This window comes from Ascidiella aspersa, chromosome 4, assembly GCF_963924565.1.
Source record: "Ascidiella aspersa chromosome 4, kaAscAspe10.2, whole genome shotgun sequence".
Classification (NCBI taxonomy): Eukaryota; Metazoa; Chordata; class Ascidiacea; order Phlebobranchia; family Ascidiidae; genus Ascidiella; species Ascidiella aspersa.
This window is the reverse complement of record NC_139450.1, coordinates 12,912,081-12,940,063: the sequence shown is the minus strand read 5'-3', so window position 1 is coordinate 12,940,063 and position 27,983 is coordinate 12,912,081. Positions and strand designations below refer to the sequence as shown.

General features: G+C 42.3%; 1 protein-coding gene across 4 annotated transcripts; it reads left to right on the top strand.

The window, feature by feature from the left end:
* The first annotated feature begins 55 nt into the window (after positions 1-55).
* LOC146147970 (kazrin-like) lies at positions 56-27,886 on the top strand. 4 transcript variants are annotated; one of them, XM_083387400.1, is made up of 18 exons: positions 56-336; positions 11,939-12,141; positions 12,516-12,684; positions 13,216-13,350; positions 13,926-14,062; positions 15,430-15,600; positions 16,075-16,174; positions 16,967-17,230; positions 19,223-19,285; positions 21,202-21,304; positions 22,568-22,661; positions 23,342-23,460; positions 23,975-24,212; positions 24,750-24,852; positions 25,401-25,566; positions 26,023-26,125; positions 26,314-26,343; positions 26,577-27,886. In XM_083387400.1, exons 1-17 carry the CDS (start codon positions 273-275, stop codon positions 26,335-26,337), a joined length of 2,256 nt encoding a protein of 751 aa, XP_083243526.1. In that variant the 5' UTR covers positions 56-272; the 3' UTR covers positions 26,338-26,343; positions 26,577-27,886. The 4 variants fall into 4 exon arrangements, with proteins under 4 accessions (XP_083243526.1, XP_083243525.1, XP_083243528.1 ...); XM_083387399.1 differs by lacking the exon at positions 26,314-26,343 and having other exon boundaries at positions 60-336; XM_083387398.1 differs by lacking the exons at positions 56-336; positions 26,314-26,343 and adding an exon at positions 5,894-6,152.
* The last annotated feature ends 97 nt before the right edge of the window (positions 27,887-27,983 follow it).

The window sequence follows — 27,983 nt, the reverse complement described above, 5'->3', positions numbered from 1 at the left end:
AATGTTTAATTGTTTTTATCAGTATAACATCTTAATTGTGTGGATTAATATTTTGGTAATCGTACAGTATGATCTGCTGCTAAGTGTTAATGACATTTTACCACTTTGAGATATAAATTATGTTATCTTGCACAATAATTGCAAAATTATTTCAATTTTTAAAGCCCTAAAATTTAACATCTGTTATTTTAAAGTGTTTATCGTATTATGTGACTGAAATTGCCTCGCTGCGGTGTTGTTTGCGTATTCAGTCTGAACGCAATTGAACCCAAATGGGAGACTCTATTATCATCGACAATGAAGCAAAGTGCCAACAGAAGGAGTACCTATCCACAGGTAAGAGCGTTTTATTTTGTTTATTTATAGTTTTCACAGTTTGCCTTTGCATTTGGCTTCGGAAAGTGGGAAATTGCGGTTCTTTGTGTGAACGTTTGAATGGCTTTCATTGTGAATAGGAAAGGAAACCGGGGATTGTCGTTGCCTGAACAAGGCAGGCTGAAAACTGCTCGTCGGGCAACGGATTTCGCCTCGAAGCCGGTCATTAAAAAAACGCGCTGCGCGCCACTCGAGTAAACGCGAGATAGAGGGCACTCGGCGGGCCAAGCGCAGCGCCTGTTTTGCGGTAAATAGTGTGTTGGCGTCACTTGATCGCTCTGTCCAGCGAGTGGCTCTTCGGGCGAGGAATTCGGCCGCTGTGAACGGTGGCAGACATCGGCAGTAGTCAGCAACTCGACCCGCGGTCGCTTTCTTCCCGACCGGTGCCTTTGTGTGCGCTAAGCCGATCGCGATGTATCGAGTTTGATTTGGCCTCATCGCCGCACTTGATTACCCGTCTCTCGACACATTGAAGTCGTGTTTACGGCCCGCACCGGCCCCGTGCGCTTTGTTCGCGCCAGTTTAACCATTAGACGTCGTGGTATGTGCGCCACAAAGCAAGGTGTTTGGAAGACTAGACACCAATACAATCAACTTTTGCGCCTCGATTTCGCCGTCCATCGCCCAGTTTTTGTAACACACCGGTTCGATTTACGACCGATGAGAGCCTGTTATTACCCTCGGGATTCGGGGTAATCTTACAAATTGCGCCTTGTATGTCTGCGTTATCGATTTAACGGCGCGTGTACACCATTATTTGATGGGAAATTCCATTAGCTGCGTGCTGTGCGATTTGGAAGTTGTGTCTGCAGCCTTGATTGCACTTCATTATTCGATCCATCGCGTTTAGTTCAAGTGGCGTCCGACGCGGCCAAACAAGTGCTTCTCTTTGCCGACACAGTAGTCATTTAAATCCAGCATTTACGGTTTTACCTTGATTTTCGCTTGTTACAAATATGTCTCACTCCCACATAATGGGGCAATGCTCACCACCTTCTTTTTAACATTTCAAATACTCATAACCGACCGTTTACGACAGCATACATTGATCAGTACTTTAACACGCGACCGGTAGCCTTTTCAGCTATGTTATCTTTTCCGCCCCTTGTATGGTTTGTTTACATGGTCCCTTCACAAAAGCCTTCACTGCACGTTTCAACTATACCTCTAAAAATATATTGCTAGAATGGGCTCGGCGGCCTTTGGATCGCCAATGCAAACTGATTGAGTTGTTAGGAAGGCACATTTAAAAATATTTTATATTGGGTTCAGCACGTATACGAGCATTAATAGGTATCAAGCACCAACCTTACAGTTTGTCCGAGGATGACTATTCGGCCAAATTAGGACCCGGGGCGCCTCTTGAACGGATTCCGTTTACCTATTTTGTCAACAACAATTAAGGTGTCGGCGAACTCGCCTTCTGTGTACGGCTGCCAGGACCCCATTCGGTCCTCCCATTGCTTTCCTCACGCTTAACCCACGATATGTTGGGATTGCTTTTGCGCTTTAAGAGCAAATTGCGCACTGAGCCAGTGGTTTTAACCTTTTTAGTGGCATTGCCTCCGAAAAAATCTTGATGATTTTAACAACAACTAATGGTCAATTAGGCCTAGCGAGTTTTTACCTGCAATTAATAAATAAATAAGTAAACTTAGAATGATCTGATAACTTGTTTTCAAATAAACACAATCAGACCAAGCTTGGCAGATCGACAATTTTATAAAAAACCGTATAAGTTTTTAATAAAATGTGTGCTTAAAGGGTTACAATGCAAACAACCTTTTCAGCTTAAGGTATACAACTTGCATTCAATCCAATAATTAGTGTTTACAATTAGCTCTTGGAGAAGTGCACCCAACGAAAACCAAGTATTTAACCTCAGCGTTTGTCATTTTAAAGAAATGCAGCCAAAACAGGTGAAAGAGAGTGCAGGCGTTTCGCTTTTTCCCATTGTTGTTGTTTACCGTCGGAAATTATCCACAAAAAAGGTAGCAGAGACTGGTTAATCATTAATATTTTCTCCAAGCTGGATTTTGTTTTGTGGCACCACTGCAGAATGGTTTACAGGCAACGAGTGAAAAAGCTTAACTTGTGTAACGCACTCATAGTTGTTAAGTTTGGCCCAAAAGCTGGCCTGAAAATTGGAGCCGGTCGCTGTTGAAGTGGCCACGTAATCTGGCCGCACGTCGAGGGCTTCAACAGTACTTGCCAAGCGAACCTCGTTGGGAGGGAACAAGCTTGAGGCGGATTTGCGAGCGAGATACTCCGGCAGAGTTGACAGGTGTTCAAACGGGTGCCATGCTGCCACTGAGCCTCGTCGATGGGCATTTAACCGGGCAAGGGGGCGGTGCTGAACTATTTTTTTTTTCGCTTTTGTCTGCTCCAACCCTGTTGAACTTCACGTTCTGCGCTTTGCTTGATTGTATTCCGGCAGCAGGCTCGCCAATATGGGGGTGCTCTTTAGTTCTCGCCACGATCTGCTTTCAGGCAACCTCTTGAATATCGATTATGTTGTTGTTTTGTACCGTTTATCAGACAACATTGCCAGACTTGCAAACGAGTTAAAATCGTATTTTGTAAGAAAGGCTATCCCGTTAGTACGCGTTATGTGTCAAAAAACTGGATGAGACAATACTGTTAAAGTGCAACTATCAGAAAATTCAGATTTGCTTCAAGGCAAATAAGCTCGCAACAGATTGAGGGAGAACGAGAAAAACGAGTTGAAGTGCCACCTGTCACGTGTGAATTGTCGAAGACGTAGCGAAAAGTGAAATCGCTATATTGGTTTTGACAGGTGCGAGAAGTGCCTAATAACGCCTGGGTCGACGTCTTGGCCGGGCAAGATTAGTCATGTTCCCTTCTGGAAGTCGACTTTATTGCGCTACAGTGGTGTGTTCGGCAACCGCTGAGAAAGCTATAATTAACGTGTCAGGCCGTTTCGCTCAAGTGAATGTGTAATGGTATTTTCTTTCCTTGGGGCGGCCTTTGAGATTTCGGAAGGCCCTGGGCTAATGTGAAACATATGCTTCAACCGACTTGGTTGGCCGAATGATTTCGAAAAAAATCGATTGCCTTTTAGCGAGCTCTTTGAAAGAACATTTGGCTGGCGCAGTTATTACCGTATTGGAATATCGAACTTAGATCCAAACTGTATGGCTTTAGAAAGCCTTGTCTTCCTGAAGGCACACAGTATACTTGGAGGCTTGTTTAGCTTTTGTAGCTTAGATTCTTCTCCATTTAGTCTACTGCTGAAAAAAATTCTCCATTTAGTCTACTGCTGAACAATTTATTAATAATATTTATTCAACTGTAAATTTATGTTAATCAGCGGTGATAACTCGCAGGAACGTTTAATCCTATAATGTTGGCTATGTACTGCAAAGTGCACATTGGGCGCGCCATCGTAACTTTGATTTATTGAAACTTGCAATGGTTAAATCCGTCAAAGTTAGTTTTATCAAAGTTCAGAGAAGAGCGATCCTAAGATCTACCTAGGTGGTAAAAGTCCCTCAGCAGGGCGTATAGAAAAATAAGACAAAAGCCGTTCACAGGCGGTCGTGCGTCGTCAGGTTCAGCATCCAAGAACAACAAACAGCAAAGCAGACTCCTCAGCCGGAAAGAAAAAATCGAATATCAAACGTTTGGCGTTTAAAGGCGATTTCCTCAATCGTAAATCGGTCTTGTCGAGACCCGATATTACACTCGCCAGGTCGATTGCATGGCAGGAAAAAACACCCGGCGCGTTTGTCTGTTTGTTCAAGCAAACCCAGTCTCGTCTCTGTCACTATCGCCCCGACAAGGTGTTATGCTTATTTAGAGCCCTCGTATCCGGCACGGACAGGATTACACCTACTAAATAAACTCGACAGAGGCAAACGACAGGTTGTTTCACGCAGTAGCGCCAAGTCAAATGTGATAAACACACATAGGGACACAGCAGCCAGGGCAACAGTTTTGAGGCGAGGAACTGAAACAAGCAAGTTTCCGCCGAAAGTACCAGTTAGCATTATTTTGGCCCAGTACTACTTTAATCGAAAAATCATATTCTTTAGCGAAATGCTAGAAAAAAATTTTGGTGAAAAGTAATGTGAATATAATGCTGTTGGTTTCAGCGAATGCATTTCTGTTTTAAAGGTGGCATAGCAACCTGGATATTTTTCGGCATGAAAGGGGTCTGTTTTCACTCGGAAACGCCTGTTGCGTGGACTTGAACCCCGTCGCTTGGGAAACGCCGCGACCGAGTGGCAATTAGTGAATTGCCGTCGGGCAATTAGCGGCCTAGATTCGGCGATTTGACTTCACGCATCTAGAACAGTTCTAACTTGAATGGGTCTCTTCCCATAGAGTGGGACACCTATCAGCCCGTTCTTAAGTGCCTCTCGGCAAGATGCCAAACAATGGAAGTCGGGGTCGTCTCCAAGCAACATCTAGATTTGTTGTGCCGTTGTAATGTGGAATGATAAACGTGGTCAGTTGTGAATACCTAATATCAAAATAAGTAGAAAAACGCCGATGCTAGTTAAACGGTATACTTCACGGTTTCATGTATTGCACGCTATTTATATTGTCTATTCACCACACTTTTTTCGTACCTACACCCGAATCTAGTTTTATGTCACAGAAAGGTTATCGTAAAGTGCATATACTACTGTTTATAGTGGCATTTTTAAAAGGAAATCTTGCCGTGGTTAAAATCGCATATTTCATTCAAGTATTAGTGTGAGGAATGTGTTCAGGTCGCGTTTAGCGCGCAATAAGCCATGGTAATGTTTTATAATTTTCCAAGCTCCTGAGAACGACTCACTACAGACAGCGGCGCGTGTGGTAAATCGCCTTTGTGACGTCACTGCAACGTGTTGTTTCGCCGCGCGAGCTTTCCCAGCTTTCCGCAACGCGCCTTTGGAGCCGTGTTTAATTTGTCGGGGACGAAAGCAAATAAAAGCCAACGGCAGTCTCTCGACCTGCCAGCAGCACGCTGTAGGATGCCGCAGATTTCCAGCGCTTTTTTTCTCGTATTATGTCTCTCCACTGTTTCTATTTCGCCGCAACGGCGTCATTTGCGGCGCCCTTTTTTCTGCTGTTAGCCCCTGGCAGTTGTTGAGCGATTATCCTAATTTGGAGTTCGAGCTGTTGTGCGAGAAGACCTGTTGTGCAGCATGCATGCATGCAACTGATTATGTGTGATTGTAATCTTTGCTCAGTTAGTTTAACTTTAAAGCGGCGTTTTACAGTTTCAGGAACTATAGTGTCAACTTTTAAATTGATGTGGCCGCTGTACTGCCGTTCACCGCTTAAGGCTGCGTGTACGCTGTGATTTGCCGCAAGTTGAACGTGAATTTGTCGTCAATATTCAGGTATAAGGAAACATAGCTGGACATAGGCGAACAAGGTTGTTTTTGACTTTCGAAAAGAAAGGAGAAACACCTCTTGTCGGGGCCATTCAGCGCCGAGTTGACGTTGTAACGCCAAGCCACAAGTGCCCTTGACTCGGAGTGGAATTACACTGGTAAACGCCATGACGTCATGCCTACTGGAAAGTACATACAGAGGTACTTCGGGGGCGGGAAAGCGTAGCGTGTCGTTCGCCGAGACGGTGACCGTGATTTCTGGCCGGTCAAACTTACCAGCAGCGTCAGCAGCCTCGTTGAGAGTGGATTCACCGAAAAAGTCGCCACCGGGAAAAGGCATCGCTTTGCACGCAAAACATGAAGGCTGTGATTCGGACGCGGCACTGGCGGCCAACTACGCCAGCAAATATGGCGGCTTGGAATCAGGTAACATACGCGCGTATGTGTTTGTGCGTGTGCGTGTGTGTGTGTGTGCGGGTGTGTATACTCGTGCAACCTGCCTAGTAGTAGAGGAAAGTTCTTATCTTTTGTCAATATGTCGAGGGAAAACCTAGTTTGACTAACTGGCAATTACGATGGGTAAATAGATGCAAAAGCGGGAAAGAGTAAGAAAAACAACAATTTCACGTGCTAAAGGCCAACGGCAATATGCAAAATGATAATTTTTAGATAGCGTCGACTGAAGTAATGTGGCATTAACACTATATCGTTTTTGTAAACTTTTAAAGCATCGAGTTTTTAAGTTTTACTGTCATGTAGAATTAGTGACACACGTTATATTGAAGTAGGCAAAATACTGCTTGTCATTTTGCGTTTACCAAGTTTTATACTCCCGTATAGACTTGGGTCTTTATATTGTATCAGAAGTTGTAAAAATGTTAATGAATTTGGACGCGACTTGTCTTGTACTTTCGGTTACCTGAAATACGAACCCGCGTCGTTCTAACGGAAGCGTTTAAAAGCAAACAATCCACCAGTATATCGCCGTACCACTGTGTACCTTAAGAGAAATGGCGATTTCGCAACACGCGAGTCCATATAACGTTTCTACAATCGAAAGCCTGTCGTCGCCACTCGAGTTTTGTTGATCGACCGGGGCAGCAATTATCGGACGCAGCATTGTGACTATAACGAGGCACGCTTGTTAGCGACAAATCCAATCCAATCGCGGTAAGTCGATACCCATCGGTGTAACTCATTCAATTGTTATTTGGTGACTTCCCATTCGCCCACGCGACGTTACCTATTGCGACAACAGAAGGTCGGTGTCCGTTAGGGAGTGATCTCTGGCCTGGTATATAAGCTTAAATCTACAAGCCACTGGCAATCAATATTTGTCTTTAAAGTCTGGCGCGTTTGACACTCGGCTAATGCGTCTTTAATAAGTTACGCATTGGCGCGTCAAAGGGAAAAGGGCGGCTGGCGAGGCGTCACGTTTCGTACTGCATCAGTCGAAATAAGGGCGGGCAGACGATAAGGTGTCGGTATGACAGCAACCGTGCTACTAACCTCAGTGAAACGAAGCGTCAACGGCCCTGTTTGATGGATGGTCACGAAACGTCGGTCTTTCTTTGCCTTTGGCTTTGCACGCGGGGCTGCGAAAGGCCGCCGTTGCCTTTTCGCTTTTTCTGACCCGATGCAGCGACTTTCCTGTTTGATGCCGATCCGTTCCGTGGCGATTCGAAAAAGATTAGATGCTGATGCTGCTGCCCTGGCAAAGCTCTGCCTTATTTGGTGCCGCCACGGTACGCGGCCGAGCTAGGATTAAGGCAAACTGCGCGTGGCCTTCTAGGGCATTTATGTCTGTGTGTCACATTATCTTGATCATTTGACCGCAAGGGTGGCGATTGTGATTTAGGTGTGTTTTTAAAAATCTAGTTAGAAGTTAAGTACTTGCAGTCAGTCAGTCTTGTGATGTATACGCGATTTGCCGATCCTTATTATTTTCACCTGCTCTGTAATCAATATTTGGCACCTGATTGGCTATTGCTTCCTTTGCTTGGGAAACTATCACCTGTCAATTCTTTTTGCCAATACCGACTGTTATAATAAAGCGAACCACAGTTTTAAGTGCTTTACAAAGAGAATTTGAATGCTAGTTTTAGGTAGTTGACAAATTTAAGATACATTAACACCTCAGTGTTTCTGTCAAAACAGCACGGCAATTGATAATTCCTTTTTATCATCAAACAATAAAAAACGCCGCATGTGGTCCGTTAAACACCACGTGTGGAGGATTACCCGAACAAAAATGGCGCACCGTTTTTTTTTTCAACGTAAAGCTAGACCGATCGAACAGGCATCCATTCGCCAAGGAGATCAACGAAATTAACGACTGTCAAAGACCGCCTCCTCCCGAACAAACCAGCAGCAGCAGCAACTTATAGTAAAGGCCAGGACGCTGTCGGTTCTGTGAAAGTCGATTCGTCCTTGTGCTGTCCCTGGATCGATTCCACCTCCCTCAAAGTTAAACAAACGCAAACGTCGATATGCTGGCAGGGAAAAAAATTGGCGGCCGCCGCCGTCGATGGTTAATGAATTGCACGCATATATCGTTGCAGCTCGCGCCGTGAAGGTTTCAAGGAGTCCGGTGCTGGTATATATTATTTGCTAGCCTAGAAGCGAGCAGTTGTGTTTGACAGAAGTCTGGTTGGCTATTGCGCAATTTAGTTTAATGTTGGAATTCTACGCTAGAAAAACTGGCTTGATTTGAATTAAAGAACACCAATATCTATACACTTTGGCTAATTTTTAACCGAAACTACGCTTGTGAACGGTTTGAGAACATGAGTCAATGGTCTTTAGCTCGGTCACTGTTTAATGTGTATATAGCGTGTTTACGTGCGGATCAATGTTAAGTACAACACGTAGACCCAGACAATTGGAGACTCTCTGTTGTAGCTAATTGCAAGTCTACGTGCAGTCGATCAAGTAACAAGCGGTTTCTTGGCTGCGGCTCACTTGCATTGCGCTTTAAATGGCCACGTGCGGCCACGTATGTTTATAAACAGATTCATGCCGTCTAATGTTGCCCGCTAATGGACGAAAATGATTGGGCGTATCTAACTTTTGTGCACGGGTCTCGTGGAGTTTATTAGGTTGTGGACTCTTGCCGGACAACAACAAAAAACGTATATGTAAAATGAGAAATAAGTAATAGAGCCCTGCATAAAAATGGTGCTAATTGCTTTTGTTGTTAACGATTTTTGAATTTATACAAGTTAGTACCATGTAGAGACAGTTTATTTAAAACCTGCTAAGCAAGTCATTGTCGAGGAAAGGATTACTAAGTGAGACACTTTTGACGGTCCATGGACATTTAGTGGTCACGATCCGTCACCCATGCCTGTTGTCAAGTTTCCCGCCACTATAATTGCGCATCGGCAAAGATTAGACATCGTCGGTGTCTTTGTGTTTGCGCGGGAGGGCTTTGCACAGATCGTTGCGCTTGAGCGAGCATTGTTGTTGTTAGACGAAACCAGGCGAATGCCACCGGCAGTAGCAGCACAACACCACGGTAGAAGGCAAATAGTTCAGTCGAAAATTGAGCTTTTTAGGAAACGGCTTGATATTGCTGCTGCTGCTACGGGCAGGCAAGCGCGCACAATGGCACTTTTATCCGCTCGAACGCGCAAAACCCTGTGTGATTTGCTCCCGCCGCGCACTTTACACGGCGCCTCGTATATGCTTCTGTCTGCCGCCCCTCTCTCCACAGCGTCCGGGTTCGACGTTGGGAACGACATCAATACCGAGCTCGTAAACTTGGCTGCGTGCGAACTGGGACTTTAGGTATTGGACTGGCACAGTTGAATCCTAATCTCGATTTTAAAGGATCAGCCCCGCGTCGAGATATTACAAATCGTGTTCACATCTTGACTCGCTGATAACAGGAACTGTCACTTTTACAACGCCTTGTTTGCAAATCGCCTTTCGTTGCATTTGAATTATTCCGTCAATGAATAGCAACGTGTTAATTAACTTTCGCAGAACCTTTTGACTCATAACCATAACTCGAGTCGCCGTCACTCAAAAGTCAGTTGCGAAGGCCGCGGTTTTAGCTGCCCACTAATAATCTTTCAGACCAGGCCGCAATCCGCGCGGTCATCAATAATTTAGCATCGCATGCCAAAGGTTCGGACGCGGCCGCAAATGCATTGAGCACAAGCCTTTTCATTGGTCAGAAGGCAAAACGCCAGTCGGTTGGTCAGCCGTTTCCTGAATACACATATTTAGGAAAAGGATCTGATTTTCATTGTGGTGGCAAAATTGTAACCGGTTATATGAAATTGTGTAGAAAGGTCGGTTTGTTTAAAATTACAGAACTAGACCGAGAATAAAACCTATAGCGAGTTAAAAAAGCTGCACATACTTCCAGCATTACAATGAGAGTTGGCTTGGAAGTATGATTAAACCACAATTGTGATCGAGCTGCGCAGCCGTAAGGATTTATTTCGCGAGAAGGCGCGATGTGTAGCCGATTAATCCCAGCGAACCACTACAAAATCGGAAAAACCTTTAAACCCGCAACGATAAAGGTTTTTTGTTTAAATATAGATTCGAAAACAATTGTGCGATCGTTCAGATTCGGCAATTCAACAAATAAAGGATTACAATCGCGCATAAATTCCAAAGTGCGACATATCGCGTCACTTGTCGCGAATTTTCACCGCGTCTATCGTTCAAGGTTGAAAACGTTTCGAACCGTCCAGGTCATTCGCACCAAAAGGTTCGCGCCCTGATATCCTATGTTTGTCTTGCGCACTCCCAACCCGATTGTACAGGGTCCTACAGAACGTACACGGACAGATCTTTGTTTCGACCCCGCTTAGGAGCTTGTGCCATGGGCGGGTCGCCGGCGCCCCTTTGTGTTCCCGGAGCGATCGGCCAAAGGTGATTTGTTGACTTTGCGTTTGATCGCTTGTTCTGTCGCGAATCGCTGTTTGCCTTGTAGTCGCGCCGTTCGACGTATATAGGTGGTGGGAGGAGAGAAGAGGGTGAGAACTCGACAGCCCGTTCTGCTGTACAGGTATACTGGCTGGTATCAGGTCGCCCAACTGGACCCGTGTCCACGGAGATAGCATTGAGAGCCCTTATCAGATTTCTATCTTCGTAGGGCGTTAAGGCGCCAAAACGACTTGGGAGGTGAAAAGGTAAAACGGACTCCGTGGATCGTGCGAAAAACAAAAACATCGCTTGAAATGTCACTATAGCAGAGCTTAGATTGTGTTTACCATGGCGAGGTAAAGGATAGCTACGAAAATATTTACTGAAATAGTTGCAGTCTAAGGTATATTTCTCGACCAGTTCAGTGCAGTAAAGGCCTGAGATCATCACTTTGAAATATTTTTGTCAAAAAACAGTTGATGTCAGCACAAAGCATTGCAAATCGTTCGAAGTTGATATTGCTAACCGCGTGAACTGCTGTCAGCCGGCTTCCCGGCGTTAGATTGACGGTCACCTCCTTTCGGATCATTACACAGGCCCCGCTAATAACGCCAAAGCCGGGTGGAAAACAGGATGTGCGACTTGGTCCCGTGCGCGTTAGTTCAAGTGCACCCGCGCCACGAACAAATGCCTGCGGTTTTGCAAATTCAACACCCACTGAACATAGCGCCTTGCAGCCTTCAAGGTTATCTCGATACCTAGAAAATATCACCGAAAAGTGTTCCTTTCTCCATTCCTAGGCAAAATTCAAAGACAGTTAAAAACGCCACGAAAAACAGAGTGGTGTAAATGTAGCCGGATACTCTAGAAGTTGCCACGTAAACGGCTCTCTTGTGGTTTACGTATCAGTTGGTTTTCGACAGCACGTGCGTAGGGTTTTCGAGCTAAGCTTGCTGCTGTTGTTGTTCCTTGCGGAAAAGCGAAGCCGCGACAAACTGGCATCAACCGATTCCCAGTAGCCTAGTGCAAGTTCGGCTGTTGTTTTGCTGTCGCTGTTCAACAGATTCGGGCAAATCCCGCGGCGGTAAGTTACCAAGTACCGTAAACCCGGTGCTCATTGACATGTAATTTTTCTTGTTTCGTAAGATGTTGCTCGTTTATAGCGCATGGTCAACCGGGCGTATAAATTTCGAAAAAGTTACCATTTTTTAACGAAAAGTTACCATTTCAAGCCAAAGTCCGCTGCATTGTAGAATAACACAATATCAGGGTGTGATAAAAAAGTTGATCGACTTGAATAAACTTAACCTTCTTGTTATTCGATTCAGCTCTGCAGTCCCTCGACTCACTGAGCGAGCAGATTCTCCAGTTCATCTTCAGTTCTTCGCTCAATACGACCGCGGGAGGACGGAAGAGCGACCTGACCGCTCCCCCTTCTTCATTACTGGATCAAAGCGCTCTTCTTCCCCAGCAACGGGACGCCCTCCACGCATCCCTATCATTGATGCGGGGACTTCTCATGGACGCACAGGTATGAGGCAGTTCGCTATGTGTACAATGTCGTATACTCACAAAACCCTTATCGTGTGCTCTCACTTTTATCTCAGTCCATAACCAATGTGCTATGTAAACGATGTCCCTATGCCCTAAAACTAAACAAAGTTTAGGAGGACCTTTCCTTAGAAATTAGAATGGAAATACTAATAACCCGTATTTTTTAAATAAATTAAAAAAATTACTAATTTGATAAAAATCCATCAATTTGATTAAAATGGTTAAAATCTATCAATTAAACTGTTCTATCTATGCATTACTTTACTAGTGTTTTTTTTTATTAAACGCCAGTTTTAAAATTTGGTGTTTGGATTGGGGTCAATGTTTACGAAATGTGGCAATTTCTCACAGAGCAAGTTTAAAAAGATGGTGGACAACAACAAACGGCTGGCCACTCACATCGACGGAACGATCCAGTCGGCCAACAACGAGGTGAACACGCTCCGTGTGGAACTGAACATGACCAACCAGAAGCTTCGAGAACTTTCCATCGTCAAAGAAGGCTGCGCTCACTGCCAAGGTATAAACCGCAAACCTCGATTAAAACTTTGAAGCATAATGGTTGTAAGTTGTAGTAATGAGAATATCAAAGCCCATACAAAAGTGGGTATCATTTTAAAACGTTTCGAATAACTCTTTATTCATTTTCAACATAGAGAGAAGGCACTTACTTCGTTATTCGAAACGTTCAAAACGATACCTACTTCTGTATGGGCTTTGATATTCTCATTACGTCTTACTACAACCTCCAAACATTATGCTCCGAAGTTCTCTGATTATAACAAATAATTATTTGATGTTTAACTTGTTCAGTTATATATTTTCCACCTTTCTGTTTATTTGTTGTGTAACTTATACACTTATATATTTTCCACTTCATTTTTGTCCCTTATCTTACCTTTCAGGAATAGATAAATTCATTACAGTTTACTTTAAAAACAATAATTCTTATTCCCATGTATATGGAAGAGATGCTCCCTTTTAAGCCCAAACGCCTAAACAGTTTTGAAGTCAAAATCGCGTTACAAAGAAATGATTATCACATTGCCAGGTACGATCGAGATGAACAAGATTAGCGAGGAGAACAAGTCTCTGAGTTCGCAGAACCGCCAGCTGCAGAAAGAGATGGACAACCTGAAGCAACAGATTGCCAACAACGAAAATCGCAGCAAGGACGCCGTGCAAAGTAAGTGGGCGCGAAGACACGAGGATTTGTAGCGGATTAAACGCTTCTGCTCTTTTTGCTGTAGTATTTATGTCGGCGTTTTTAACCCTCCCATCTGCCCACAACTGATCGAATACGTCCGCATTTGTCGAAATACCTTCGATTTTAGAGATCAAAGCAAAAACACAAAGCCGCTATGACTGACTTTAACAAACATTTAAGTTAAAATCGTGCTCGTTATAAAATGTTAAACTATTTAAAATTGTGTGGTTGTTAATCACAAATTGTGACTATAAGGAGGCGTAGTATGAAATTATTTTCGGAGTTCATATGGGTTTAAAACCAATTTTTAGAAAATAGTTTGTTAAATTTGACGAACGAATAAGTGTTGTGACGTGTCATCGATTGTGTAGACTTTATCGTAAAAGGATGCTTTCACCGTTTTTGTTGATCAGTCAATTTATCGTAAAGAAGGTTTACCTAGGTTATATGATTTAGTGTTTAAACACAATTTTTAAGTTATTTTTACGAATTTAATATTTATTTTCGATGCATGACAAAAAATTTTTTACCATAATGTTCGCTTCTTTTCGCAGCTTTGCAAAGCGAGCGACAGCGACTGAAAAACGACAAAGCTGACTTGCTAAACCAGATAAACGAGATGCAGAAAACCGTGGAGGACAAGGAAGAGCAATTGAGAGACTTTATCCGGGAATTTGAACTTCAGATGAAGGTTAGTCGGTGTTTTTTTTTCATTGTATGAAACCAAGTTGTGCACAAATGAAACTCTGTGTTTTGAACGAAATTTATTATTGCTCTCTATCCTTAAAATTATTTACCTTTACACAGCTGTCTGTTTTTAAGCTGTAAACAGCCTTTGGCTTTTCTTCCATGAGATTCAATTTACAGGGAAGCATTTTCCAATCAAATGTGTTTTTGTGAACCGACTCAGAGTTGAGTGCGGCTCCAAACTTTTCTCCTTTTTGTCTCGCCATTGCACGAAAATCTCAAAGCCAACCTTTACTTTTGCGGTTCAACCGTGAATCGCTGCGCCTTTGATGCCGCCAGGCGCCTTTGAAATGGATATTATCCCATAAGCCGGTCTGTAAATGGCATTGCTCGCTGGTATTTATAGAGAGCTTTTGTCTGTGTGGTACTTCCGCACTCTTGCCGAGCTGGACTTCGCCCATTCAGGTACGTTTGCAAACCGCCAGTGCAACGTGAATTTTATTACAAATTACCAGTTATTTCATTCAGGCTAAAAAGGCAATAATAATGCGCCCATGTGGCAAGGAAATGTAAATAGTCTTTATATATTGGCAATATGGGCAATATTCGCAGCGTCAACACGGAACGGGGCGACTCCTCGTGCGCGGAAATTAAATTTTAAACCCGACCGAAACAGGTCGATGTGCGATCAATTTCAACAAATAAAAAAGGCTTGCCGGGTCTCCCCTGAGTCTCCATGGCTCGTAGCGTTAAGAATTTCCGTGAAAATCTCCCGTGCTGTGCGACCGGCGTCGCTGATTAGCGCCTTAAGCCGCGATAAGTCACGCGGCGACGAATATTTCGACCCCCGCTACCGCCGCAGTGAAGTGCCGTTATGAATTTCTACGCGGGAGTCGCACATTTCGATTCCCTGCGAGAAATCAACACAGCTGGGTTGAACCGACATGACGCGTCCCAGCCTTGAATGTTTATAACACATTGCTTGAATTTTGTGTAACCTGTCACGCATTGAAAAGGGTAGCTCGATTAAGGCAAACAAATATTACCTCCAGGCACGATGTTTCTGGCCACCCGCAATTTTATTAAATAATTTTGGCTTGTACTTCGTATCTAGACTAAGAACTACAAATATTACATCGGCCCGTCTTACTTTTGGACAAACTTAAAAACGTGTTATGCAGTAAACGGCATCACGGAAACTATAACTATATAATGAAATATTGAACGGCAGCAACTTTCGTTTACTCATTTTTCGATATGTGTTTGTTATACCCGCTTAGCAAAATCAAAGCTCAAAATCCTTTAGCCCTGAAAATGAAAATAACACAAGACTTCTAATTTTAAACTACAATATGGCATTATTCCGTTCAGGAAAACGAAGACATAATGCGCGAAGCTGACGAGGAGCGATCGCGCTTGTCACGTGAGCGGAACGACCTCTCGAGACGTCATCAGGATCTTGCCGAGGTGGTCGGATCGCAGAGGAGCGAACTCGTGTGCAACGAGAGGAAGATAAGGGAACTGGAGAACGAACTGATCCTGGTGTGTAAAAGAAAATAGATACTAATTTGATCTTTGTGGCTTTCTGTTGTGAAAAATATCTCACTTTTTGAAACAAAGAAACATCCACACACACATGTGGGTTAACAACTGTGATCTAGCCCTTCTTTTTTGAAACATCAACTTATATGTATTGTTACCATTTTTTTCATTTTATGTTTTGCTCTTTTATCGATAGATTTTTGTTCAGAAAAATGCATTTCGGTTATTTCATTCTAAAGTTATTTGGGTCAATATCAATAGGCCTTAATGTTATGTGTGCTTGTAATCGCCCATTATGAAAGCCTACCGGCCTTCCACGAAATTGAAAGGTTTAAGTATTTTCCTCCTCCGCCATGAGTTTGGCGAAAAGGCCGTACTTTTCTTAAAAAACGGCACCGGCCGTCGTTCGGACGAACGATCAGGCGCCTGTTAAGTTCTTAATCCACTTGAAAATCTGAACTTGTCTTTTTGCAGCTCCGCCAGGCAGCCATGCAGTCGCAGAGCAGCTCGAAACGCCGCTCTATGCACGTCTCCGCTGATGAGAGCTTCCTCAACAACAAGATCACCCTTGCCGGTGAGACATTCGACTATTTCTCCTTGCTGCCGGGCGAACGTGTTTTTTTGTCGGACTTCGGACTTTACCGTAAAACCACAACTGAATGGGGCCCTTACGCCCCGTTGCAAACAAATCAAACTATTCCGCGGTCTCTCTCGTCGTTTACTGTCGAGTGGCGAAGCTTGCCTTATCGCTTCTGCGCTTTACCGATTAGCGAACTATTGCCGTCGATTTGCCTGCACTGAAAGCCGCAATTGAACTCTGTTCGGTCGCCCGCCACTGCTGCTGACAACGCGCAATCGCTGATACTTATTTGTAAAAGTTTGTGCACGCGATTGCGCAACCACACTGTTCAATGTGCGATCGTCTGGCATTTCATATGTACCATGATTGGCAAGAAACTTGCAACTAAACCTCCTTTTTGTGACGGCTGTGGGCCAATCGCGTAAAGTCAAAAAACTTACCCCGTAATAAAACTGGTAGGAAACCCTTAAATTTCGTATAATTTTACAATGACTTGCGACCCATTTGGATTGATAAAGATACATAAGCTGGAATTCCCGCCAACGATAATTTAAAAGACAATCGATCATATTTGCCTGAATAAATAGCACGTGAAGTGCCGCTCCACCAATACATTTGCAAGCTGCCGAAAGAGCTTACAAGGCGCATCTGTTCTTTAAATGCTCTCTCGGTACCTTTCAGATCACAGTTGAGAAGAGCAAGACATCTTCTTCGCCAAACACGTCCATATAGGCCTCCGATTTTTTTTACCCAAAACTCACTTAACACCGCTCTATTCTGTTGCAGTCAACATCGAGCCAAACACATCCTCCCACAGCCAGGACCCGCTACTGGTTCCCACCCCATCCCCAGTCTCACCACGCCATTGCTTCGGCCAGCCAGCCGGAGGACACTCCTCCTCCAGTGAGGACGTACAGATCGATCCCATCGGCATTCCGGAGGGCTCTCTAGGTCAGTCGTACACCAGGAAGAAGAAACTAGTCCAACACCTCTCCGGCTCGCTTTCGCGCGCATTCAAGAGAGGCAGGAACCGGAAGAGTCTCGATTTAAGTGAGTAAAGATTGCTTGTTAGACTTATGTTCTGACAACTTATCAAGTGCAATATAGTTATCTTTTTGAGTCAAAAATTACATCTTTAATATATTTTCTCATGACTTTTAGGCAATCATATTTTCCTGAACTTTTTTCTATCTGCACAACGATCAAACTAGTAGATTCTTCTAGGGAATACTGTACGTGTTTTATACACATTTACTTAATAGGTCTAGTAAGTACCGTATCTCAATTCGAAATGTTGACTAAAAAGTCTTGTTTCGACCGAAATGTCTATAAGTTAGTTCGCAGCTAATAAAATCGTTCAAAACCTATAGGCGGTTGTAAACGCACTGGTATCACGGACTGAGCAAAGTCGAGCGCGTGTTAATACGGTGCGGCGGCGCAATCGCGACGGCGAACTTCGACCCTTAAAATTCCCGGCCGCAGATCGATACGGCGACGCCCGGCGTCCAATTCACCGAAGCGCACTGCGACTTCCCGGGCCACAAAATTCCGCCGAATCTCGCCAAAATAGCGACTCTCACAAGAAATCATCGGCGAAGGCTGACGGTTCGCACTCCGCTGATCGAATCGGCTGATAAGGTGCGCGCGTCGCCCAGTTTGTGACCGATCGACGACGATCGTCACGCCCGTGACGTCACGTATACTGTTTCTCGCGAAACTTTGAGTAAAGTCGCCTCACGGCCTTTTCAGGGATGTCAGGAATTCCGGTTTTAGCTGCGTGACGCACCGCGACCTTTGCTTTAATTTCTGTTCAGTGAGACTGCATTTAAAGGTGCCACATAAAAAGGGGGCAGCTATTGAAAAAAACGTTTGTTAGCGAAACTTTTGATTTCATGGAAACAAATGTGGATTTTATCAAACTGAACAGCCAAATGTCGATTTAATCGAATATTATGGCGTTTTCAAAACAAACATCGTTTTTAGTCAACATGACCGATAACGCTGTACAGTCGACAGCGGACGATCGCCGGGCACAATTAAAACCTTAAAACCAGGCCGAATGCGGCAATTAGATGAGTGTGTGCACATAGAGGCCGACGGCGCTTCAGCAATTCCACGCTGATTTCGACGGAAAATTGTCACCTTGCCGAAAATACGCAGCACATTCTTTGCCGACTTTGACTGTCGCCTTCCTCGCGCAAATTAAAAGCGACACCTTGCTTCGCGTAAAAAACTGCAATTGCTTAACTATACACTACCTCGGGACGCCGAAGACAGGAACTTCGTATTTACAAATCCTCATCCTTAAATTGCGGTCGCTTATTTGGGTGTACAACTTCCTTTGCGGCTAACGTTTAAATACAAGGGTGTCGTTGGGCAACACCTGTATTTTCTTAGGCGTATTACACGATTGAGGCGTATTACACGATTGTCAAAAAAGAGCTTAATTATCGGCCGCCACTGCCAAAAGTTTATTGCATTTTCAAATCGACAACTCGTTTGCACCACCTTGTTTTTATTAGGTTTTTTTTATCCAATAATTCAATGGTGGTGTGAGAGCTTGTCGATTTCTAAGTAGCATCTGTATTTAAGCTCAAACTCTTAATTAGTCAGTCTTCTTTTAGACTTTTACGTTGGACCGTCGCAAAATCGATATTTGTCGCGCTGTCTGGCCTAAAAATAAGTAAACGCCTATAATAAAGAAAATATCTAAAACAGTAAGATAATTTGCGTACTGTACAGGACAAAATAGTTTTGGTTTTGCAGACGCTTAATGTTTACCAATCATTATTTTTATCATAGTTATATTGCTTTTAGACATCGTTGTTTAATGACTTATATCTTTATGTTGCTGAGAATCACAGTATTTCGCTAGTGCTTCTTTGCATTTTTGTTTGTAGCCTTTCATTGAATCTACCCAATTAAAAAAATAATTGCATTTAACGATTTGTCGCCCGCTTAACACCTTGTCAAAAACGCTCGAATCGTCTTGTCAAAAAAGTAACGTTGATAACCATATTTGGCCATTAATTCACCACACAGGACCTGAAACGCCGCTATTTCTGCCACGGAACCCTTCCTTCTCTGTCAGTTCGCTTTCCTCAGGTTGGTTCGCACGACCCGATTGGTCGTTGCACTCATGCATGCAGTCACGTGATTGTGCAGTTTTTGTTTGGGTTTTGATTTTACTTGCCTGATACACTGTTTTTCTATGATCAATTTTACAACGGTCGTCTCCAAAAAGAAGTTTTTATTAATTGGAAAATTTACCACTTAGCTAGAGTTGGTCAAACTATTTTGCACACTTCATTAAAGTTGTTTACCCACTGTCTGGCAAATTTTACACCAAGTTACTTTTTGCATGAAATTTGATTTTGTGTTTGCGTTTGTGCCAATCATCAAACGTATTGATTTTCCTAAATTTTGCTTGTGTGTTTTTAAAACCTATGATTGCTACTCGTTTTGTGTGGAGTGTTGTTTGTGTATTTGGTTGGCTACCGATTACTTTTAAAAGAAGGAGTTGTGTAACCAATCGAATGTCTGCGAATTGAAATAGCAAATGTTCTTCTAGAAGCCAACAGTCAAGTCCTTTGTTGGCCTCCATTTAATTAGCGCGCCCCATAAAATTCTACATCAAATAGATTTGGCTTGATTTACTGTTCCATTGGCATAGGTCGCGGAGCCGACTGTTTATGTTAGGATTTCACAAGCTTTCAACCTTTCCCATAAGTCACAAAGGCCAAAAATACATGTTTCGACTGGTCGCTAGACCCGGGGTCGACTAACCTTGAGTGGATGTGTGTGATTCAACTTCAAACGCAATGGAAGGCGGGCAATTAAACACTGCCGTAGTGGGGACCTTCTTCTGTGTGTACATTGCCCGATTGAGTTGATTGCCAGCCTAATCCAGATCGCTTTAGTGTGGCTAGAAAAGTAGTCACTTGGAATACGCGGCTGTTAAAAAGGAGAGCAGGGTTATTTGTGCATTGTTTAAACGTCGTTTGCACGTAGTAAAGTTTTGTGGTACTCACAAAGTAATACGCCGATATTAAATACATTTTAGTCCAACATGTCAAAAAATTAAAATCCGGTATGCTTTCATAAACCCATCCTCATAATATTATACACAATAGTGATGTGTGACCATCAAAGCTAAACCTAGCCGTAAAGGGTTATGGCAGTTTCTTCCATCAAAGTGTGCATGTTAACGACTATAAAATTGTGAAACGTCCCTCGTGTTTATATCGAGTCGGCGAGGTGTTGTACACATGCATATAGCCACACTTTCTAGCGCCTCTGTCGTAATGTTTGTCATCCATATTCATCGCCGCCATTACCACGTTCATCATCATCTGTTGTCGTTTCGCGGGCACCATTTTGCGCGCGACACACGAGGCATGATTCATCTTGATCGTTTGCAGAGTGATGCAGTGTTTACCGTGCACATTTGTTTGCTCCCTTTTTTCTTGTTCTTCGTTCACCTGGCGTGTATAGGGTATTTATAGCCAAGGTCAGACACATGTTGGTGTTTTTTCGCGTAGGTGTTGCTCAGCAAATATTACAGTTTTCGTATATTTGTCACACAAATGCCTTAAACCTAGCGGAATAGCAACCGCTTAATTATCAGTTTTTCAATGTTTTTTTTAAATTCCCTGTTACTTACAATGTGGTATTTGTCCGCATAATGAGAGACAACTTTCAATGGTGGTTTAACTCGTTTAGATACGACAGTTAAGCTTTTTGGCAAACTGTTTTTAAACCACTTTAAACAGTAATTAATTATGCGTGCCAGGCGATTTGCCAGGGGTCACATACTCTGTGTTGTTACTGTAGAGACACGTTTGACAGACAGATGGTAGATTCGGGTGAAGATAAAAAAAAAAGAGCGAATGCGCCACCGCAAGACGAAAACACCCTTTTACCTCGTTTGACCTCGCTTGCCGGTTAAGCTTTGTCCGTCGGATAATAAGTTGACAGCGAGGGCGATCGTCGATCGGCACTAACTTTCTTTTTTCTCCCAGACGCCGACGTGTTCCTGGCGTCGAGCCAGCTCAACCTATACGAACGAACCGACGACGAAAAGAAGGAGATCCTCGAAAGCAACCAGAACCTCCCTATGTTCAAGTAAGACATTTTTCAGGGAAGACGTATTGCACCCCGGGCATAGAAAAGTGTAATGGAATATTTCGACTTTGGCTTTTAAGAGCAAACGGCAGCTGTTAACATAGTATTACATTTTCAACAGTTTACTATTCTGATATCAATTGAAGGTCGATTGTTGTTTTACATCAAAAAGTCCTGAACTATTTACGTTGCACATTGGTTTCTCCTTTTTTATTCTGTTGTTTAGCGAATGCTGTATTGGCCAAATAGCGCCCAACTAAATTTTGGAAGGTCCTAATATAAGCAAAACTGCTCTTATACAAAGTACAAAAGTGGTATTTTCGATTTTTGCCGTTCTTGGTAATGACAAATAACACTTATAAACACCCCTTTATAAACGAATAAGATTTAGCCAATCTAAATATAGCAGCGGCCTCCGTTCGCATAAATGAAATCCCGTCTAAATCTTATTGTCCACAGTTAAACCACAAGCTTTTGCTTGGGCAAATTATTACGTCGGATGCTTAGGATACAGCAAGTTATGGGAAAGCCACCCGCTAAGGGATTAGGGACTTGTTCACACAACGGCTTTCCTATGGCATGTCGCGGATTATAGCTAATTTGAGCTTTGGCCAGCTTTTCGACGCCTTTTTCAATATTGTCAGTTTACCAATCATTATTTAAGTGTGCGTCCGGCAGCTTTTAAATTCAGTTAACGCAGTTTCACACTGAATGGCTTCTTATTAAAAATAAAACTTGTCAGGGGTAAACGCATAATTGTGAAAGGTTCTTTGAAAAACGTTTGTTGCCATTCAATAATATCGGATCTAGCGATTACATTTTTTTTATATTATATCACACGAAGAGTAATGCCTGGTCCCACAAAACAACTAAAGGCGTCCGACCAAACTTATAGGATTTTGAAATGAGCAATAAATAAAAAATCGATGTGATTGTTGACTGGAGTTAAAAAAAGTCTCCTGTTTCAATTCCAATACAGGAAAAACTTCCTTTAAATTCCTCTTAAAATAAGTTTCAGTCGGTATGTGAATGTAGTCGGCAGCGCAAAACTTTGTCCGAGCGGCGGAGTGTTGGTATATGTGAAGTTTTATTACAATAATTAAATATTTTTGTATAATGTTGTTAGGCTTATATTTGAATTTTAACACCTAGCGAATAGGCCGATAGAATTAAAAAAAAATCTGATACCGACTGCTGCACTACAGTTCATTTAATTTGACCTAATTGTTTTTACTACTGCTGAACTGTCAACTTTGTTTTCAGATGGAAAGCCGACGCAGTGTTAGTGTGGCTCGACGTGGTTATGCACATGGGTCAGTACGTTCGAGGTTGCGCTGAGAATATCAAAAGTGGCAAGGTACGTTGTTATGTGCTGGCTAAACATGCGTGTATTGGCGTCCACAAGTTTTGCCAAAGGCGTGAAAAGATGTTGTAACTGTGGTTTCGCTTTGCCTTTGTGTAGTAAATTAAGGCTTTTTTACTAGCTTTACGACCTGTGCCTCGATTCGCGATGTTGACACACACTGTGCTGTCTTTCGCCCCATGCTGCGCCTACAGTATATTTGTTTCACCTGTACGCTTGTGGTGATGAGAGAATTTCGCGATACCGAATGTAAATTGGGTAATAACAGGAAGGAGCACCCTGAGTGCGTCACCTTTTATTATTTCTAAATTTAGAAATTCGATTACTTTTTTGATCGACGGATAATGATATACACTTACACTGTCTGGAAAATTGACTCACGTTTTAACGTACTAATTAGGCCTACACACAGATTTATGATATAATAGTATGTCAGTAAAATATGCCACCTTATTCGGCAGGACGCGTACATAGGTAAACGTAGTTCGTTTGTGTGGCGTTTTGTTTTGAATCAAGAATCAAAGCCCTTTTTGTTCTTTGCACATGTTGCCAACTGTCTTGGAAACATAGTCCATTAAAAGTATTACCATGAAAATGATGAAATAAATAAGATTAATATGAGATTCGCAATGGTGGTGCTTAGGAGTTACAACACTACGGTTTTTACTTGACAGGTTTTGCTCGGACTTACGGAAGCGGAATTGGACAACTGTCTAAACATCGAGAATCCGCTCCACAGGCGCAAAATATGTCTCGCCGTCGACGAGTTTCGAAATCCTTCTGTGACCATCGCGTAAGTTGAGCCTTCTTGAAAATTGGATGTAGAATAGACACGAAAATTGCTACGAGCAAGCGTTCAATTTAGCTTCATTAATATACAGCTTAATAGCCGCTCTAGGAATTTTGCTTAAAACAATTGTGGTTTTCCATTAAAACTGGTTTGATAAAAAAACAGTTTATAAACCACCGGAGTCTATAGATGAACTTGTATTCAGCTTGAGGTTGCTAATCCAACTAAATACCTATAGTAGAGAAAATATACTAGAACAAATTCCTACGGTACGAAATATTTCAAGAGGTAAAATGCTATTCTAGGGAAAAAAACATAAAAAAGTTTAACTGGACGCGTTAGATTAAGGTGATCAAATTGCTGGTAACGCCACATTAAGGAGATAAACAAATTAAGATTTCACCTTGAGCTATAGATTACGGTGATCGAATTGCTGGTAACGCCACCTTTTGGAGATAAAAAAAAACACAATTCCCATGATGATTTGGTAAACATTGTTCCCCTGATTCGCGTGCAGTAACATGTCGGCGGCGGGCCAGCTGGATCACTGGTGGGTGAGCGAGCAGTGGCTGCGCGACATCGGGCTCACGCAGTACGCGCCGCGCTTCCGCGAACACCTGATCGACGGGAGGACTCTCGCCTCTCTCTCGCGCAAAGACCTGGAGAGGCACCTAGGCATGGACGGCAAGCGTGCGCACCTCGACAGCGCACTCAGGAGCATCCAACTGCTTCGCATGCTCGCCTTTAACACGCAGGTAGGTGACTGCTGGTTTGCACCGTAAAAAGTAACCATGATGACTACACGTGGTTATAGCCCTAACGAATAAAATGAGGCATTTACGAGGTTGGTCAAGATTGGACCTGGCCTTGTGATTGCTGGTGTCGGGAGTTTGTTTTCACCGCAAAAAGTAACCATTTGCACTTGGCTATGGCCCTAACGAATAAAATGAGACGTTTAGGAAGTCAAGGTTGTACCTGGCCTACCAAGGCTGCTCTTAAACTATACTAGAAATACCGCCGCTTGCTGCACCAATCTTCCTTTATGTGAGAAACTCTTGATTTCGATTAATCTGTTACGTTGCACACATGATTTTTAATGTTCAGCTTTACTGGACCTGACACAATTAGAAATCTGTTAAATTCTCCCGATTTTTATAACCGTTTAAAGTAGACTGAGGCCTTAACTTAATATTGTAATTTCACTCAAGTGAACTGTGTATAATTTTTTTATCTCCGAAACAATTCATAGTGCCAATGAATAGCTAACCAAGTTTATATTTCTGTTGTTGCAGAGATTGGACGAACGCAGGCAAATGTGCCAGACGTGCGATTCGGACCTGCTTGTGTGGAACAACACACGTCTCATCCAGTGGGCCAAATCAATCGACCTGAAAGGTATGGCGTTTGTAAAATGACCGATACCAGTGTGCGTGAACCTGAATAAGCATATCAGTCAGAAAATGCCTGCAAAACCGGGAAAAAAATAATTAGGTTACGTCACAAAGGGTTTTGATTACTGTTTCGTTTTAAATCAATAAATTATACCTGCGAATGAACTATACACGATTCTATTATACTTTAGTCGCCTTTAAAATCGATGAAACTCATTCCGCTAGCGTGACGAAGGGAATCGATTAATTTTATAGTTCAAAATCAATAAATTTCCTGCTAATGTGAAACACACTCATATTCCAATACTTAACGCATTGTTGCGGCCAGAGTTGGATCAACTACATTAATTCAGTTTAATTGCAATTACAATTACAATTACAATTACAATTACAATTACAATTACAATTACAATTATTCCCTTAAAATGTTTTATTTACATTAACAATTACAACTCTACACTAAAACGTGCGACCGGCCCGTTTATTATTTGGGACTAATAAATAAAAATCAACGAAACACCGTATTTACACTGTGTTTTGATCGTTACGCAGAATACTCGACCAACCTGAGGGACTCCGGGGTACATGGGGCCCTCATGGTCCTGGAGCCAAACTTTACCCCCGATGAAATGGCAAGCGCACTGGGAATCCCCGTAAACAAGGCAACCGTGAGACGACATCTTGCTTCTGAATTCGAATGCCTCGTCAGACCAGCTAGGTTTGTTCGGTTGCTTTATAGCTTGAGATGAAATAATTTATAGTAGCAGGTCGACCGATTCAAAAGAAAATATTAATTTGCAAACGCTCTGTCTAAAAAGTCTAAATTTGTGGTGTAAAAAGTCTAAATATCTTATTTTAAACAAATTTCCCCGTTTTTCAAATTGATAAAATGAATCTCAAAGCGAAAAAAGTCGAGTAAATCGAGATCATCTTGATGAAAATGTTTCGATATCTACTTGTATATCATCACATGATTTTTCAATTTATTTCAAAATCTGAATTGCATTGCTTTGGAAGGGTCGATGTTTAAACAATGTATGTCCAACATGCCGCGATTAACATTCCCGCTATAAATCGGTTACTTATATTATAAGAAACGCGATACTTTTTTGGGTGTAATTACTTTTTTTTCGTATAGATTTCATTGATTTACCATTATTTGCTTTATTTATAGGGAATCTCTCGATGAAGAACTGGTCTGCGCGGCTGAGGAAGCCAACAAAAAAGGATCCAGCTTCATAAGGTCTGCCAACCAAAAGAGCAAGCGAAGCATTCGCGTAAGTCGACTGAAACTGTTTCAACGTATAGTCTGTGGCCTAATTTCTAAGCATTCAAATATTTTGTTTGGATGTTTCCCTTTTAGAAACTTTTTAAACTTGCATCTCTTTTCATGAGGTAATCTTGTTTACCAGTTTAAACAAACAAGCAAAAAGCTAAGTCCAAATTTTTGTTTTCATTTTCACAGGAAAAGCTGCACCTTGGCTGTTAAGTAAAGGTATTGCTTATTAGCGCTAGTACTTACACTCCTAAATGAGTAACAGGTGCCATTTACATCGCTTATAATAAAATTAATGGGTGACATTCGCCGCTTTCATGGGTGTTGAAGATTAATTTATTTGGTATATCAAGCGTAACTGGCTATAAACAGAACATGGCTGGTAAATCTCCTTTATAAATCGCAGATATGAACCGTTTTTTTATTGATTAATTTGCATATTTTACTTGCAGTCCTCAATCAGTCGAAGTCTTGGACGCCAGCTTTCCAAGGACACGCAGCTCAACGTTAAGTGACCACGGCGGTTTTGCCTCTTCTGTGCTTTCCAGTTTCGATTTAAAGTCGTTAGTTGTGGACCAACGGTGTTTCCCCTCCATTTGGCTGTGAATTATTCCAGGGCTTTCCTTTGCTTGTGAAATCAAGGTGACGAGCTACTTACCTATACAAGACTGAATGGCTTCGCGAGAATTTTACGCACTTGGTGTGTCATTGTTGACCTATTGTACACGCGAATGATGTCACCGTTTACTGAACGCCGAGCTGCTGTCTGGCCCACTGTGACCAAAATCGACATTTCTTCCAAGGAACAAGACCATTGTTTTCACGTGGTTTTCAGTTCGAATTTTACCCAACGGCGTTGGTGGATAAAAGTACTTCCGGTACACGAGTTTATTAATGGTTTTTTTGTTGATTTCAGTTCTGCTATTAAAGCGCTATGTTTTGAATTTGGTGCTCGTGAGACTCGAACTATTCTACAAGTTATTTTTGCTGCCATCGTAGTTTGTTCGCACTTTAGGTTCAACAAAATGCGACGACCATACTATTGTTACTGCGTTGGTTGGGCTTTGTATTCGTCTAAAAACGTTGTTATTGTTTCTATTTTGCATCACTCTAGTTTCAACTAATTCGTTACGGTCAGCCACATTTATTGGAAAAATATAACAAAGCTATGTGCAGTCGACAACAATTTCATTAAAACAATTTTACTCTTGGCTTGACAAATCAATATCTTGTTTAACTTTGAATCACAATTTATTTCGATACTGTTTTGTATAAACGTATTGCAAATGTGAGCTGCTGTAGCAACGTAGGCGCTTATCAATATTGTCTCGGTTATTTGTTGCTAAAAAGCCGTGGAAATATTTCACTGATGTTTGTCGATATTTACTTTGCGAAACGATACTTGTTGAACGAATCTCGCGTAAACTGCCCAACTTTTTCTAATTTCATAACCACCGAAACGTTTTTTTTGTTTTTTTCGTAGATATATCAAAAGCCATTTCTGTTTGATGGCTTTACGTTTTCGGAGTGTAAATGTATGTGTTTGCCCCCCAAACTATTTCACTAACAACATGCTGTGTACGTTATGTACAGACCGATGCGTCTCCATGGGGAAAACTACTGACTACGCTTGAACTTCTACTTTTACTTTGGTTTATTTTGTTTTTAAATCAGTTCACTGTGTTCGCCATATATTCGACACTATTCTGCTTATGAGCTGTTTTTTTTCGATGGAAATGAGAAAAACAAGTTGGAATCAATATTTTGACTGATTTATGAATACAGAATTACTTTGAAAGTTTAAAATTAATGTTTTTGGAGCATAAAGTAGAATGTAATCAATTAATAATATTCATTAA